The sequence below is a fragment of the Odontomachus brunneus genome, unplaced genomic scaffold (assembly GCF_010583005.1).
Source record: "Odontomachus brunneus isolate Ranch 3 - 2012 unplaced genomic scaffold, Obru_v1 Obru_scaffold_182, whole genome shotgun sequence".
Taxonomy (NCBI): Eukaryota; Metazoa; Arthropoda; class Insecta; order Hymenoptera; family Formicidae; genus Odontomachus; species Odontomachus brunneus.
The window spans coordinates 111,851-128,138 of record NW_022639632.1 but is presented as its reverse complement, the minus strand read 5'-3'; the positions used below and the strand labels follow the sequence as shown (position 1 = coordinate 128,138).

The 16,288-nt window shown below is 42.3% G+C and overlaps 1 protein-coding gene across 3 annotated transcripts in view; it reads left to right on the top strand.

The window, feature by feature from the left end:
* The window catches only part of LOC116851630 (ankyrin repeat and SAM domain-containing protein 1A-like), a 65,253-nt gene extending 51,643 nt beyond the window's left edge, over positions 1–13,610 (top strand). For all 3 annotated transcript variants that reach the window (XM_032831243.1, XM_032831244.1, XM_032831245.1), the window contains 4 exons: positions 4,249–4,560; positions 7,566–7,724; positions 7,824–7,961; positions 8,825–13,610. In XM_032831243.1, the coding sequence (XP_032687134.1) occupies positions 4,249–4,560; positions 7,566–7,724; positions 7,824–7,961; positions 8,825–9,475 (1,260 nt within the window). In that variant the 3' untranslated portion in view covers positions 9,476–13,610. The remainder of the gene's footprint in view (positions 1–4,248; positions 4,561–7,565; positions 7,725–7,823; positions 7,962–8,824) is intronic.
* The last annotated feature ends 2,678 nt before the right edge of the window (positions 13,611–16,288 follow it).

Below are 16,288 nucleotides of genomic sequence, written 5' to 3'. Positions count from 1 at the left end.
AGTTGTTCTAGGCTTAAGAATTATAGTTTTAGAGTATGAGACTCGTAGCGTCATCCGTTCTCCGAAAATTCGTAAAAAAATCGATTTGACAGTATTCAACGTCAAGAGTTGTGCTAGGCTTAAGAATTATAGTTTTAAAAATTGGCGGAAATAATTACAAAATGTCATGACAAAATAAAGTGAAATTGCTTCGTCGTTTAAGCCTAGTATAACTCAGAACAAAAAGATCTCAGTTGGAACAAGAAAGGAAGCATGTGTTTTCTCTTGACGTCGGGTGCTGTCAAATCGATTTTTTTTCGAATTTTCGGAGAACGGATGACGCTACGAGTCTCATACTCTAAAACTATAATTCTTAAGCCTAGCACAACTCAGAACAAAAAGATCTCGGTTGGAACAAGAAAGGAAGCATGTGTTTACTCTTGACGTCGAGTACTGTCAAATCGATTTTTTTACGAATTTTCGGAGAACGAATGATCTTATGAGTCTCATACTCTAGAACTATAATTCTTAAGCCTAGAACAACTCAGAACAAAAAGATCTCGGTTGGAACAAGAAAGATAGTATAAGTTTACTCTTGGTCCGATAGACTGTTTGTCAAAAAACTTTTTTTTAATTTTTCGGGCTTATAATTAAACTTATTGATTTGTGCTTTTGGAACAATGTTTGGAACAACTAGAACAATCTATTGTGGTATCAGAATGTTCGATTTTCGAAAAGTGGGGTGCATATATTTATACACATACAAGTTATTAAGTTGTAAGCAAAGTCATGTAACTATCTATCCTATATCCCCAGGACTGGTTGTCACACGTCTGTCATGTAAAGGAAACAGATTATTTCTGTTTTGAGCTCTATAGGACCTTACGCAAATTTACTATTGTGACATGTATAACAACATCGGAAGTATGCTTCTATGCCTTTGTGTAAGTCACGTCATAGTTACGTGACAGACTTGCAACGTGTGCTAACTAATTTCACTTAATTTGAGTCAACTTAACTCGAAAGATAATTTGGAATAAAACATATATTTATAAATTATGTTGCAATAATTGTTAACTAAATACAGGAAAAACTAGCTAAACTATTTTTACAACTAAAACTAAGATTGCGAACGGGCATTCCAAAACCAACGGGTCAATAAAAATAGAAACAAGAAAAATTTACTGCGTTCAATTTTGAAAAAATGCTTGTAAATATCACATGCGATGTTTCTATCATAAGCCGTTTTGTACACCCCCCAACTAACATGATACAAACAACCTATCCTATAAAGAAAAACATGCTCCTCCATTTATGGTGAGATATAAGCTTTGTGATAACTGACCCGCGTGTAATTTCTGGATCCAGTCTCCCCTACACATAGAAAACTGCTCTATGGTTGCTACATTCACACATATTCTATATATATATTGGAGAGAAAATTTATGATTTCTAGTTAAATAGATATGGCATTAAAAGTTGCTGTTGTTACATGTCCATCTATATAATTCGCCATAGTTCTCATAATACGTAATGTTCAATTAACACTTCATACATACAGAGTGTCCGGTAACTCACAAAGAAGCCGCGATATACAGGTAGATTAGGCCAAATTGAACAAAAAATTCCTGTACCATTTTGTAAACAACCACATACAATTTTGAGTTATTAATCAAAGAAGATTTATGAATGATTACGCACTATACGGTAGATGAGTCATGATGGCGACGTTTGCCGCTGTACGCTTGTTGTTAGATCAAACTGAACAAAAAAGTCTTCTACCATTTTCCAAATAACCATGTACATGTTTAGTTGTTAATTAAAAAAGATTGGTGTGCGCACAACTGTACCCCAAACTTCTTTAATTAATAATTAGATTAAACATACGTGAAAAATAGAAAATAGAAAATTTGGAAAATGGTGAAGAAATTTTTTGTTCAATTTGACCGAATATACAAGTATACAGCGGCAATCGTCGCCATCACAATTCATCTACCGTATGGCGCGTAATTATTCGCGAATCTTCTTTGGGTAATTTAGAATTTTACGTGGTTGTTCGCAAAATGATAGGGGAATTTTTAGTTCAGTTTAACCTAATCTACCTCTACTTCTCTGTGAGTTACGGGACCACCCTATATAGTTGTCTCAACCGAAGGAATATTGCTATCTCTCTGTTGTGACCTGCGAAACAATGGTTGAGAGATCCGTAGGGTTTGGTTATGTCATACATCACTGAGAGTATCGCTCAAACATGTATCGACAGGTAACAAAAAAAGCTAGTGTACCATTTCCAGAGTACCATGGATGATTGCTACAACCATCTTGTATGCGTGAGCGAAGAATAACATTAACATTTTATTGTAGCAATCATATTACGACAAGTGACAGTCCTCAGTGTTTTCTTCGTGTACAAACAGTCACAGACAAACACGACGAATATACAGAAAATTATGTTCCAAATGTTCTTTTCGCTTTACAAAAGCACAAGCGGCTAGTCAATGTCTAATTAATTATTCAGTTCCGCTCGCTCATTCGGTAACTCTGTGGGAATGGGAGATGGATAAACGCGGGAATCAGATAGAATTTTTTCGGTTGACAAGTTACGCGGCACGAAACCCGACGTCTCGCGAATTGAGACGTAGTGAGGACCGATGAACGAGGATAATGCGTTCGACGGGGATGTCTGACGAGGGCGCGCACTTTGCCGGCGAGGGTAGCTCGCACCAGCTACGTCAGTCGGGGGCGACTTGCTGCGGCAAGCTCGATCGCACCCGTTTCGCCCGATCGCGCTGTAATCTAAATATCGTGGCTAATTGGAGGCTCGGCATTGTGACGCGCGCGCGCGTGCGCGCGTGTACATGTGTTTCTCTCGGCGGGATCGTTCGAGCGCCTCTCGATGCTTTTTGTTCGGGTGCCCCTCAGCGTGTCAGGCAGCGCCGATAAGTACATCTCGCGCTGCTCGTCCCACCGGCCGTGTCCTCTTAATTAGCTCATTAAATCCCGTAAACGTCTCCGGCGACCGGATTCAGTCGGTTCGCGTCATCCTCGCGCTCGATAATCCTGACAAATTGGTCTCTTCTGCCTTCCTATAACGGCCTCACCCTCCCTTTGATTTTTCGCAGCTATCGGACCCGACGAACCGTACTTGGACTCCGGCACTCTCGCTCATAGTAACGCCCGTGGATTTTCGTTGTAGTCTATACGTGCCAACATCCGAATTTCACGTGCTCTTGCTCTCTGTTTTCCTCCCCTTCCCTGTCCTCTTCCCCCTTTCTCTCTTGTCGTCCTCTATCTCCGTCTCTCTATTCCTCTCTCTCTCACGCTTTCATTTCAACTCCCTGAGTCTTTTGCAATTTTGTTCGACAGTGATACTCGGAATTATATGCAGAAGCCAGATGGAGCGAACGATTCGGGTTGTAATCCGAATTCGAGTGTCGCGCCCGTCCGGCTCGAATCCAATTTGTTTGCAATACCTGAAATATCGCGACCATCGACGCTACATGATGCGCGTTTTGGCATAGCCGGTAAAAGGTTTCTTTTTGGCGTAGCGTGTGGGCGCATGTGCGCGGTTTACAACGCAATGCGTTTACGAAGGTAATTGCACGCCGCACAAAGTAAACCCGGGACGAATTCGACTTGGTAATATGTCGTATAAAAGTTCGCGTAGTGCAATATTTTTTTTTCTTCCTTTTTTTGCACATCGCATACGTCCGAGCGTTTCGTTAAAGCCGGTTGGTACGACCGATTCTTGTCACGATAAAGCTATGAAAAAATATCTGCCAGAGAAATTGCAACCTCGGGGCAGATATAGCAGTCTCTATACAGAATTGCACGGAAATTCGAATTTATCCGCAAGAGATGGAGAGAGAGAAAGTGTGCCAAAACGCAGCTCTACTCCGATACAATTTTTTTCTCTCTTTTTTTTTTTTAGACGAAACATTTGTTTGAAACGTTTGAGCAGAAGATAAATTTTGCGAACAATCTAAATATCCTGCGCGGTAATGAAAAATGTTCCAAGAGTAACGTTTTTCGGCGTTTTCAAAGTAAAAAGACAATAGAAATTTCGTCGCTGCTTATCGAGCAGTTTCTGCGCTGTTTTTTTACATTGAAAAGCACGAAGAGATTACGCCAATCGACGAGCGAGTGGCCTAAACCGCGCCATTATTTGTGAATTCGGCATTGCACCGGTGACGCGTTCGGGTCGCGGTGCTCCGGGGCGGGTTGGGACGGGCAGCTCTCTCAAATCTGGTCGCGCCGTTATTTCCGTAGAAGACGAACATACAGCAGCTGAAGGAGGAGATACAGGAGAAATTGCCGGAAGCAACGGCGGACGGTAACGGAGGCACGTCGATAACCGGAACGAATTCGACGACCACAGGCACATTAAGGCACCGCAAAAACAGACCGGCGCCCCAGCCACCCCAGCGACCCAGTTCGCATAATGGGGCGATCTCGGCGCCGGAGCAACTCGAGATCAGGGCTCCGTCTGAGCTGCTCTTCGGGGTGCCATCCACCCTCAAGACGCAATGGAGGCACCAGCCGAAGACTCTAGTCACCGGCTGCGTCACGTATGTCGCTCACGTAAGTGCTCTCCACCGCTTCCCAACGTCGTCCACGTATCGCGCGCTAGATATTCGGGGGGTCTCTTTCTGCCGCTCGCTATTCTCTAAACATTGTTTAGGGAAGACCGGATGCTCTATATTTTAGAATTTCGAAGTTACTATTTCTCATACAACTAATTACTGTGACTAACTGCATAAACATAATACAGGCAACCTTCTTCTACGTATTAGTGCTCTACGTATTAATGATCTTGTTAATTCTATATTTTGTTTCGTAATAACCAAAATAGGAATATGCAGCAACATATTCATCTTGTTCAGTAGCGCAGGGTAAGGAGGCCACGTGTAAAATATATATTCTGATTAGTATTTTCAGAATCTCCAGGAGAGCCTCCACAGCCCTTCTTAATTATGGGCTGATTCTTACCGGTTCTTAATTGTGGGCCGGTTCTTACCGGTTCTTAATTATTTCGTTTGACCATATACTCTATTATTTTATAAAGGAACATTGTATTTATTACCAAAAACAGTATATCATACATTTGCAAGAAACTTCATTCTAGCTAGTAATATATCATTTAATTTTATTCAGTCACGACGGAGAATATTATTATAAAATTTCGAGAGATTCGAAAATTTACTTTGTTATTACCAAATCAGTTTTTTTTTTTATTTTTTAAGGCTCTTGATCAGCCGAGAATTCCGCGTTGATGGTGGTGACATGATTGTAAACGATAAAATGATGAACTATTAAGCGAGAAAATAGGTCTGTTTGTTTTCGAAGAACTTCTGCATTAGTGCAGACTATTGCAATAAGAGTTAGAGTGAAAAAGTATACTTGTCTTTCTTTCTCTCTAACTTATTGCAAATATCCAATGAAAATGAACAGACCTAATAATGTAAACAGACGACCAATTTCTTCTGTAAACCACAGCATTATTATTGAGTGTAGTGCGTGCATATCACATGTGATACAGTTGTGAAAGTATAGAAATACTCTGGATATTGTATTTATTGTAATATTTAATTCATATAAATAGTTTTCTGATATTGTGATATTTAATTCATATAAATAGTTTTCAAAACAAGGCAATTTATCACATTTATTTTGCGGTTATTTAGTTATTTGGGCAAAAGAGTATCCGGAGCATTTTACAAGTGTGTAGAACAGATTGTGAAAGTGTCATTTTAATGATATATTTTTTTATGTAGTCGTGGTTTACAGGAATTTTGGGCACGATTTTTCTCGTTTCTGACATTATCAATTTAATATGACCGCGGTGACTGATCAAGAGCCTTAACTATAATATTATTTCGATTTTAACTTAGGGAAAAGTATTTATGTTCTAAAAGGACCATTTCGCGATTTTATATCCATTATTCCTCTCAAGATAAATACTAAAAGAAGCATATGAATAACATATTTCTGGAACTATAGCCGCGGTCTTCCTTGTAGTTCGATGAGAACGGCAACAGGATCTTAATCGGATCGTATTTTTGTAGAGATTCTATTCCATGATTATTATTAACTAGATAGTAGCTCTGTTTCATTTCTCCAATTCAATTGTCTCGATATATGTATATGATAAGGTAAAAGTGCCCGGATATAAACTTGATCTTAAACATTCTTATTGTTTCGTTCTCTAAATATGAATATATATATCTAAATTTTTAATATGAAAAATACAGGGAACAGTTGCCGAAATCTCATACTTTATCAATCGTATATGATCTTGTTAAATATTTGTAGCACGCACAAAATAAGATATAATCTGAAATTTGTTGTTTATATTCCTCATTTTTCATGTTTTACCGTTAGATGTCGTTTATATTCAATAATAATAAACAAATTGATGAGATACAATGTAAGAAATCGGTACGTGCGCACGAATTGTTATGATTTCGCGAATTTTCCCTTATACAGAGTGTCCCAGAATAACCTTCGAAGCTCTCGTGGAGGCATCACGCGAGATATGGTAGATGAACTGTAGCAGCGACATCTGCCATAATGTGCTTCTAGATTAGGTCAAACCATGGACGAATACATGGACCACGTAAGAATACATGGACGGAGCGAATTGTCGTAGGGGAATGATTGTATGTAATGGAGTTCATATACTAAGATGACGACGGTCGCTGTTTTTATACAGTGGAAATAGATACAAAACTCCTCTACCACCAACATGGCGACGATGTAATCTTCTTGTCTCTTAGGTTTCACAGCCCTTCATCTATAATCGCACTTTGCACTCCGTCCATGTATTCTTACATCCATAGGTCAAACTGAACAAAAAAATCACCTATCTTTTTCCTTATAACTTTGTAAATTTTTAATTATTAGTTGGATAACATCAATATATTATCGCGAGCGACCAATCTTCTTTAATTGACATTCCGATAATTATTGTGAATATCGTAAAATGGTATAGGACATTTACTTTAATTCGTACTATGTCTCCATGAGAGTTTTGAAGGCTGGGATATCTTGTATATATGTTTTATACTAAATATTTAAAGAGATGACAAAATAATAAGAATGTCTAGAATTAAATACGTGGCCACGAATTGGTACCTTTGCGTTACGGCTTACGTAAGATGTTTCATTTGAGAAATGTCTTAATCGCATTGCTGAAAGGAAGGGTTATCCTCTCGAACGTTTGCAAGATAATCTTACCCGTCTTGTGTTAATTATGTACGACGAGTAAATTATGAGACTCGTTAAATCGGGGTCTTCAAGGTCAGCGTCGCGATAATACTTAAGTCATGGGCCACGGTAATAGGCTTCGTGCGGAAGATTGCCCTTTCTCTATTAACCCGTTAATTTCTCGGAATATTCCGATCTATAAGAGAGTCCATTTGCGCGTTCCGAGCGATTTAACTAAATAATATAGTTCGCGTGTGTCTTCCGTTCTCTTCACTGCGACCAATAATCTCGAGCAATTTCGATCGAATCTCCCGTCGTCTACGTCGGTTATTTTTCTTCTCAGAGGGAAAACGAGCTTTTTCTGTTTCTAAATAATACAGTACCTGGGCTCCACCGTCGTCAAGGAATTACGCGGCACCGAGTCGACGAAAAAGTCGATACAGAAGCTGAAGAAGACCATCCGAGAGCCCAAGCCCAACCCTGACATTACTCTGGCGATCTCTTATCGTGGCGTTCGTTTTCTCCACGCGCTGACTAACGTAAGGCTCCTTCCTCTCGCGGAAAATAACGCGCACGCGTACAACGAGAGAGTGTAGAGACAGACCTTGATCGCTTATCGTCATTCTGATGTACGACAGGAGCCGATTTGCGAGCACGAGATCCGCAACATTCATTGTGCCTGCCAAGACGCCGACGATCTCACTCACTTCGCGTACATTACGAAGGATCACGCCAGTCGCACGCACTTCTGTCACGTGTTTTGCGTGCCAACAATGGTAAATATCTAGTTTGCAGGCAACATCGTGCCTCTTGTGACTAGCCATACAACGATAACTCAATAATATCGATATACCGTAGATCAATATATCGATAATTTATCGATAACATTTTTTCTATATCTTTATATCGATATCAGTTTCAACAATATTTAGTGATTTGCAATTTGTCCTGTTTATACCTGATTTCACCAATGTCGATTAAATTTGCATTTGAGTTTTAACTCTTTTCAAGATAAAGATTACAACTCAAGTTAAGTTAACGAATTGGCGTAAACATAAACATAAAAATAAATTTAGACTGAAGAACCAATCAGAATATTACTTTAGATTTATGTATTCTAAAAGAAAACAGAACTGATGGTAAATATGATTGTAGATAGAAGTAACTAGTATTGTAGTATTGAAAGAAGCAAATCGAGTGCGAAAAGTGCAAGCAACACCAACAAATTAATAAAAATTGTATAAACTAGGGAATTTCATTTCATTAAATATTTTCAATATAAAAATCGATATTTCTGATCGATGATAATATCGTTATTGATATCTCAAAAAATCGTTGTAATCCTATTTATGACTGCGCTCTTTAAGGTAAAATGCTTAAACACTAATTACACTGCTGCCTAATTTTTCTTATTGTTTTAGTTTTTAAATACAAATGTTTAAACTTTCAGCGTAGAACATATATTTAATATTAAACGTTGAAACATTTGTATTTAATGATCAAACTAACAAGAATGATCAGAGTTAAACGCCAGTATCACTAGTATCTAAGCATTGGTACTTTTACCTCACGTTTTCTTGCGGTTTTCAATTTTGTATTACGACGCCTCAGGCGCATCCATCATTTACCTCTGTTACAGGATCAAGCGACAGAAGTCATCCTGACTCTGGGTCAGGCTTTCGAGGTGGCTTATCAGATGGCACTGAGGGACAAACTCGGCGGCCATGCAATTCGTTCTCAGTCCGCTAATCAACTAACAACGCTCACCGGATCGTCCAAGTCGACGACGACGACGATGACGACGGCAACGACTACGACGACGTCGACGACGACGACGTCCGGCAAGATGTCCGTGTCTCCCGATTCCGATCCCAGCCGGGACACGGATCATACCTCGTCTCTCAATTCCACGGCGTGCGCGAATCCCAAGGCGAAATCGCGATCGAAGTCCATACCCAATCCGAATCTCCATTCCGTTAATCCGAGTCCGGCACAGGACAGTAACTCCAACTCCAGTTCCAGCTCGACGACCACCGCGAACTGCAATCCCAGCTCGAATTCCGCCTCGAGCCCCAGCACGAACTCGATCACCAGCACCAACTCGAACAGCACCACTAATCAGACCACTAAGCCCTTGGTCACCCACGGCCGTTCTCATTCCGTCAACGACATCAAGGTAAACGGTAATCAATTGAAGTTAGCACCGGCGCCGGTGGACGACATCGGTATCGGGGTGAAGGACATGAAGCCCGGCTCCAGAGCCCCGATCGCTCTGTCCGAGGAGCTGTAAGCTGCGCGTCTCCGCTTGAAATGCATGAAATTGCGACGTATAATCGCGTACTGCACGATCGGACGCGTCAAACGTGACGCCTTCGCAGAGATCTTCTACTTCCCGCATTTTGTGTACTTCCTACTCGAGATGGAATTGCGATCCTTTCGACCTTTCAATTTCGCTTGCAAGGCGTCCATCTGTGGACGCAACGCTCGCATTTTTTCGTTACTCGTGCGAAATTTGCGCGAACAATCCTCGCGATTGTGAGATCGGTCACGGAAACATGGACGATATTTTCTCGGTCGACCAGTGCTCAGAGGCAAGGAGAATAATCAAAATCACACGACCGGACACTGCTAATAGTACAGTTCCTTGACGTGCAGGAAGGAATGAATCTTTTTTTATCTATTTTTATCCATTTTGTCGATTACATACTATATATCGGTGACATGTGCGTAACTACCGTAGAGCGTATACTCACACATATTTCAGCAGTAAAAGGCGAGACATGTAATCCGCCTGTTGCGAATGATTTAACGAATGACCGCGTACGGCCTCGAGGACGACGGAAGGTAAGTAGTCCTGTCGCTTCTCGTCGAAGGTCCTGCGTGTTTCAGGTCGATCTTCGAGCTGACACTCGACTGATTTCGCGACGTGTTGACATTGTGATCCGCACGAACCACGCCACGCTCAAAGTGCGTGTATCGGCCAAGGTGATATATATATATATATATATATATATATATATATATATATATATATATATATCGAGAGGCAACTAATAGATCGTTCGCCGCGCACGCTTCCGGTGAATGGCGGAACGCGTGTTAAATCTTTCTTCCTCGCGCGATGCGTCGTCCAAGTAAGCAGTATTACCGCGTCATTTTAATAGCAACAGCAGCAGGAGTAAGTGCACGCACGCGAGGAACGCGGAACACGCTCGGCACGATATAATCTAGCGAGGCGTGAAATCGCCGTGATAACGCTGCATGTCCGATTCTCAAACGCGGAGCTGTAATCCTTCGCGGACAGGGTCGGTCGGTTCTCGCATTCGTTTGTTCGTTCGTTCGTTCGTTATTCGACGTAGAGAGACCGGTCGTCTCTTTTATTTCTCATGAGAATGTTAATCGCGGGACACGCGTTGATATTCACCTCCGATATTCACGGGCCAAGGAGGAGGCGCGAAAGAAAGGAAAGGGTGCGACGCGCTGTGAAGAGCGCTGGAGATGCTCAAGATCGATCCCTCGCAAACGATATCGGCGACCAACGAACTCGTAACGTTTCTCCCCGCGCTCGCGTCCACCGAATTCCGTCAAGTTCCGATTTCGCGTCGCCGCCGTTACTTCGACGTTTTATTCTTCAAGACTGAGGGACTTTATCTCGTTTTGTATTTCGCGTTTTTAGTGTATAATGTATATTATATGTAGGGGGGAGGGGGAAAAAGGAGAGACAAGTGGTCTCCTTTAGGCGAAAAAAGTGGAGGACTTTAATGGTATATTTACTCGCGGCGAAGAGAGCTCGCGGACGCAGCGGAAGCGTGGCATACCGGACACCCATCGAGCTTTTCGTACTCGCTATGTACTCGTGCTGCTGGTGAGAAACGAGGCTCATGAGGAGAACACTTGCCGCGGACACGCGACGATCGATCGCACCGATTCGGAGTGTCGGTCGCACACACCGGATCTAATTAGCGAAGAAAGCGCGGTCAACTAATCTTTCCTTCTCTATTTGTATGATGTAACTAGCGATGTACGAGCTGGAGCGAAGGGACAGAGAAAGCGGTGGGTGTAATTGTATCGGTTGAGCCGAGTCTGTCGTTTCACAAACGCGAGTCCGACGTGTCGGCCGAGAATCGTGACGTCACGTGACGTCAGCGAGCCGTCTGTTAACGCGCGAACGCACACATTGTTCCGTTTTCGTACGACGTTGCGGGCCTAAAAACCTGGGTTGGATATCCTCGCGATACCACCCTGCTTAACGATACATCTGATGGCGATCTCGTGCGATCGACGACAGTATAACGAAGAGAAGCGAAACGAAACCGCGTAGATTTAGTGTGACAAGCCCTCTTTGTACATTTGTTTTTCTCGTCTGGAAACCAAAGAAGTATAAATACAAATGTATAAACATGCGAACACGTACGTACATATTCACACATATACACACACATACACACACTTATGTGAAGTTCCCTTCACGCGGGGAGACGGAAAATCAAACGGAGCTTAAAGACGATCGTCGCGGAGGAGGAGGGCAAGGATGAACGACAAACTGCCAAAACGATACACCACGGATCACCTCGGTAGCTATATACGCACACTTTGTATTTATCATGTTTACAACGTAGCTCATTATTATCACAAGATTAACCAGACTAAGATTGTCTGGGGATTCAGCCGTGGGCTTCAACGGCGGCGTTTTCCTTCTTCGCGAGACATTACCTAAGTATTCCACGCATTCTATGTACTCATGTAGCAGCTATGTTTAGTCAGTAGTATTGGTAGGGAGCATGTTCTATCGATGTGTGTCGACATTTAATGATATGATACATATAAGAAACGAGGAGGAGGAGAAGAAGGAGGAAGAGCAGGTACGTAGTCGTAGAAGTTTAGTCACTGATGATCGCGTGATGACCTTTTTCGTCCACGGCGAACGGACCCCACCGAGAAAGTGGGAGATCAAGTCGATGTGTGTTCGCGTTTACGAGTCAACGCGATGGAAAACGCGGTTGCATTCGAAAATAGTACAGTGCCAACGCGCGAGCTATCGCGTGTACGCGCTCGATGCCCGCTCGATTCGAAATCTCACCTCTTTGTCTTGCGCGAGAGTATTTTGCAGAACGAAACGCGTGATTTCCCTCTCGCATTTGTCGACACGACTCTCGTGTGTTGACTGGCGCGCGTTCTCGATGATCACCGATATCCCACGCGATGAGTCGCCGCGCTCTACGTACATAGAAGAGAGGTGAGAGATATTGATAAGAATGCATAAAGAAAAGGCCATATCAGCGGCGTGAACCACCTAATGCTTGGATACGTTGCGCGGCGCGACTTTTCCAACCAGCAGTCCTTTTATAAACCTCGCCTCCATCCTTTCATCATGCATCGCGTCGTCACGCTGATTTATTGGACAGACAAACCCGAGACATCGAGGTCGAGACATCGACTCCTCGCGGTATTATCGCGCGCGCGCAATGGCTTTTCGAAAGATGTCACACGTAAATCGCACAAAACAGAAGATTGATTCTCGGACCAAGCAAGAACGCGGAAACATTTTGCTCGTTCCGGACGTTTATCGTTGGGATATTCGGGCGCGGTGTGTCACACTGCGCTTCTTCCCTGTATTTTTTTTCTTCGCGAAGGTATGAAATTTAACTGTGTGTCCAGTTGGTACCGATAGCGGTGTCAGATTTGTGCTCTGTCGATATCATATACGATTTTTAGAGTACGTATATACATATATATTTGTACATATATATATACACATACACATATACAGACATACACGTAGAAATTACACGGACCACCGCGAATCAGTTTCTCTTGTTAATACCAAAGAGATTGTGGGTGATTTCTTCTTGTCATTGTGATTTGTACATTCGACATTCGGTTATCGTAGAGTAGCGAGATTGTTCTTTTTATAAACACGATTTGTCGTTTTCACATGGCGACTTATACACGACCTGTACGAATTCTCGTCGTGCATGATTCCAAAGGGCTCAAAACACAGCGCAATTATTATCAGCAGCGCCATTTTTCAAGCTCACGCCTGCTAATTTTATGTGGCGCCGTGTGTAATTGCATAATCGAATGCATTTATCGCGTGCACGTCAATCCTATAAACGCGAGAGTTTCGTTTGCTTTACGCCAATCAAATTTGCATAGCAAATGCGTTTTGACGCGTCGTCGATTAACTCGACAAAGGTCCCCGCTACACACACAGTGCAATTCGCTAAAGTACATTTATATTTCCTTGAATAGAGGTTTATAGGTTCATAGATGATATCCGCATAGATGATAGATAGAGCGATATTTTTTAAACTGTCGCAACATGACACATCGTAATTTATGGATTCATTTCTGTATATTTCTTTCTTCTTTTTTTTTGTTATTATCCACCGAACGTTGAGACAATAAAATATGATGTTTTGTTAGCACGTTGTTATTTTGTGTGTAATAAGGCCGACCATTTTAGAAGCCGCGGATCGTACAATGCCGTTTCGACAATGGCAGTTTAATTAATTCTATGCATAAATGCGAATCGCTGTAAACTGATTCCGGCGGTGGTGCGTATTCGCGGTCCTTTGTGTGGTTAATAAAACCGGAAAAAGAAAAAAACTCCAAAAAAAAGGGAAAAGAGAAAAAAATCTATGTACAGTTGTCGATATTACCTTCGTACCGGCCGTGAATTCGTGCGCTTTTGAGGCCGTAGTTGGATGCATTTCGCGGATCGTTGCAAAAATGCGAAATGCAACTGTTCCTGATTCTCGCGTGTAAGCAGGAATATTAAAGCCGCGGGAGTTAATATATATTTCGGGGGGCACCCGAACTTCCGAACTTTTTAATATACGAGAACTCTCCGCGCCGATCTAGTCCCGGGAAGTTAATAATACCTAAAAAATGATATTCCCCGGCATTATATAAACGTGTACCTGGCGCCGACGAGCGAGGACTCGCGAAGCGGGACGAGAGTACACGAGAATAATACGCGCGCGAGAAACGAGCGCGCGGCTCTCGCGAGGCAAATAACGACGGTTTCTACATTCGCGAGTAAACGTAGAAAAACAGAGGAAAAAGAAGAAGAAAACGCTTTCTTGTTCGGTCGCGCGCTTCGGCCAGCTGAAGACTTGCGATTCGTACAATCGACGACGCGTTGTCGGCAGGGAGTGCGCGTTCGTCAATTATGAGCCGGTTTATTAACCTTTTCAGAATGGGGTTTTCCTTTTAAGAAAAAGAATGTTAAAATGACGATTTTATTGTACTAAACAATTTTATTGTACTCTTTGCTTTTGCGTGACAAACTTCACCAGAACAATTAATAACACAGAACCCGATGTTATGTTCCTTGCACTCGAATTTAAAACTTTTGGTCGCCATTTTTTTTACTTCAATACTATAAACAATGCATTCTCTTGTCTTGAAGTTATGATTTTTTCGTAAGTGGGGGACATATATGTCTCGCACGAAAGAGTTAAAATCTCGACATTTTATTTGATTGTTTGCAAAATGCCAGGAGTGCACATATTCAGGTTGACGTTCTCTACACACGTGGTTTTGTATGTCTCGCGTCAGTCACCCTGCATGGAATACGTCGACTTTCGATCGATCCAAAGATTGAAGCTGGTTACGATTTCGACGGCCCGAGCTCGTATTTCGATTTAATTCCTAGTGCCGTCGATACTCCAGAGAGCAACTCGTTCCTCTGACACTTTGCTTCGGCCCCACTCGATCCCAGCAATATTATCTTCTACATTCTCTTCGTAAGTGTATATGTATAAAAAGGGCAAAGACTCGAGAGGACGGGGGATTTTAGCGCTTTTAAGAATCGTATTCGTGTCTTCATTGTGTAACGCTGCTGTTTATTAGCCGGGTTAGGTATATCGCGCAGCTATATTTTTCTTCGATTCCAATTGAGATTGCGTGATTACTCATACGTAGATTTGCGACGTCTCGCAAACTGAGAAGAAAAAAGAAGAAAGAAAGGAACATCAACGAACTCTCGGAGACTTGAGAGGATCCGCCGCGTGTATCTGTGCGGTTCCTCTCGTGATTCTCATCGCTCTTGCAACGAAGAGAGTTGGCGGTAGGTGCCAAGCGGAAACCTCGTCACTGCCGAAAACGAACGACTTTATTCGTTGGTATCAACATGCATCGGAGACTCAACGAGATTGTTATATATACTTTACGGCTCTTTTGGCAATATAATAATTTACTCGGCTATAACGATTGTATGTTGCGCTTTCTCGTGCCGCGGTATCGACAGCAGTTGCTTGACACGTGTCTGTCCGTCTGTCTGTCTGTCGTTTGCGTAAAATAACGACACACGTGGTGTCTACCTATTTGTAATCACCTAGATTGTTGCGCGACGTGTATATACACGCGTCGGAACGACTCTTTGTTAGCGTCATTTTTCTATTAGCGCCCTAAGCTGTACTCTGTAAATTTCCAATTCTCGATAGACTACTCTTCTCTCGTTAGAGACAAATTAGGCGTTTTGTGCGGCGGCTTGTATCTTCTCAGAATATTCGTTCGGGGCTGCGCTTGAAGAATTACACCGTGACGGAATATTATCATATATCGCATCGGCTCGACAGGCTGACGAAATAATTGGGTCATACAGTAACAAAGAGGATAAATAAAAATGAAAAAAAAACGAACACGTAGACGACGAATCTTCACTCGCACGCACATGTAGAGGTGTACATAGCAGAAGGGGAAAGGGGCGAGAGTAAATGTAAAATAAGTGAACTAGAAGCGATTTAAAAGTCGGAATGCTGTAGCGCGAAATGTCATGATCGCTGGGACGGAAGAGCGGGCAAACCTGGTATCGAATGGTCACGCTTTCGGGATCGAATGTTGCGCGGATCGTACATTCGAAAAAAAAATCTTTTTTTTGGACGCTGGAACTCCGCTTGTTATCTCTCGCACAGTCGTTATCGTAAATATTAGTTCGTGTTAATCGAAGTTGAAACGGTCTCTCGTTCTCTACGCGCAGGGGAATCGCGCAGAAAGGCGGAGGGAAGCGGATTATCAATTAATCGAATATTAATCAATAGGCATTAAACAGTCTCGACCGATTCCGCCGCCTCCCTCACGCCTCCCTCATGATAAC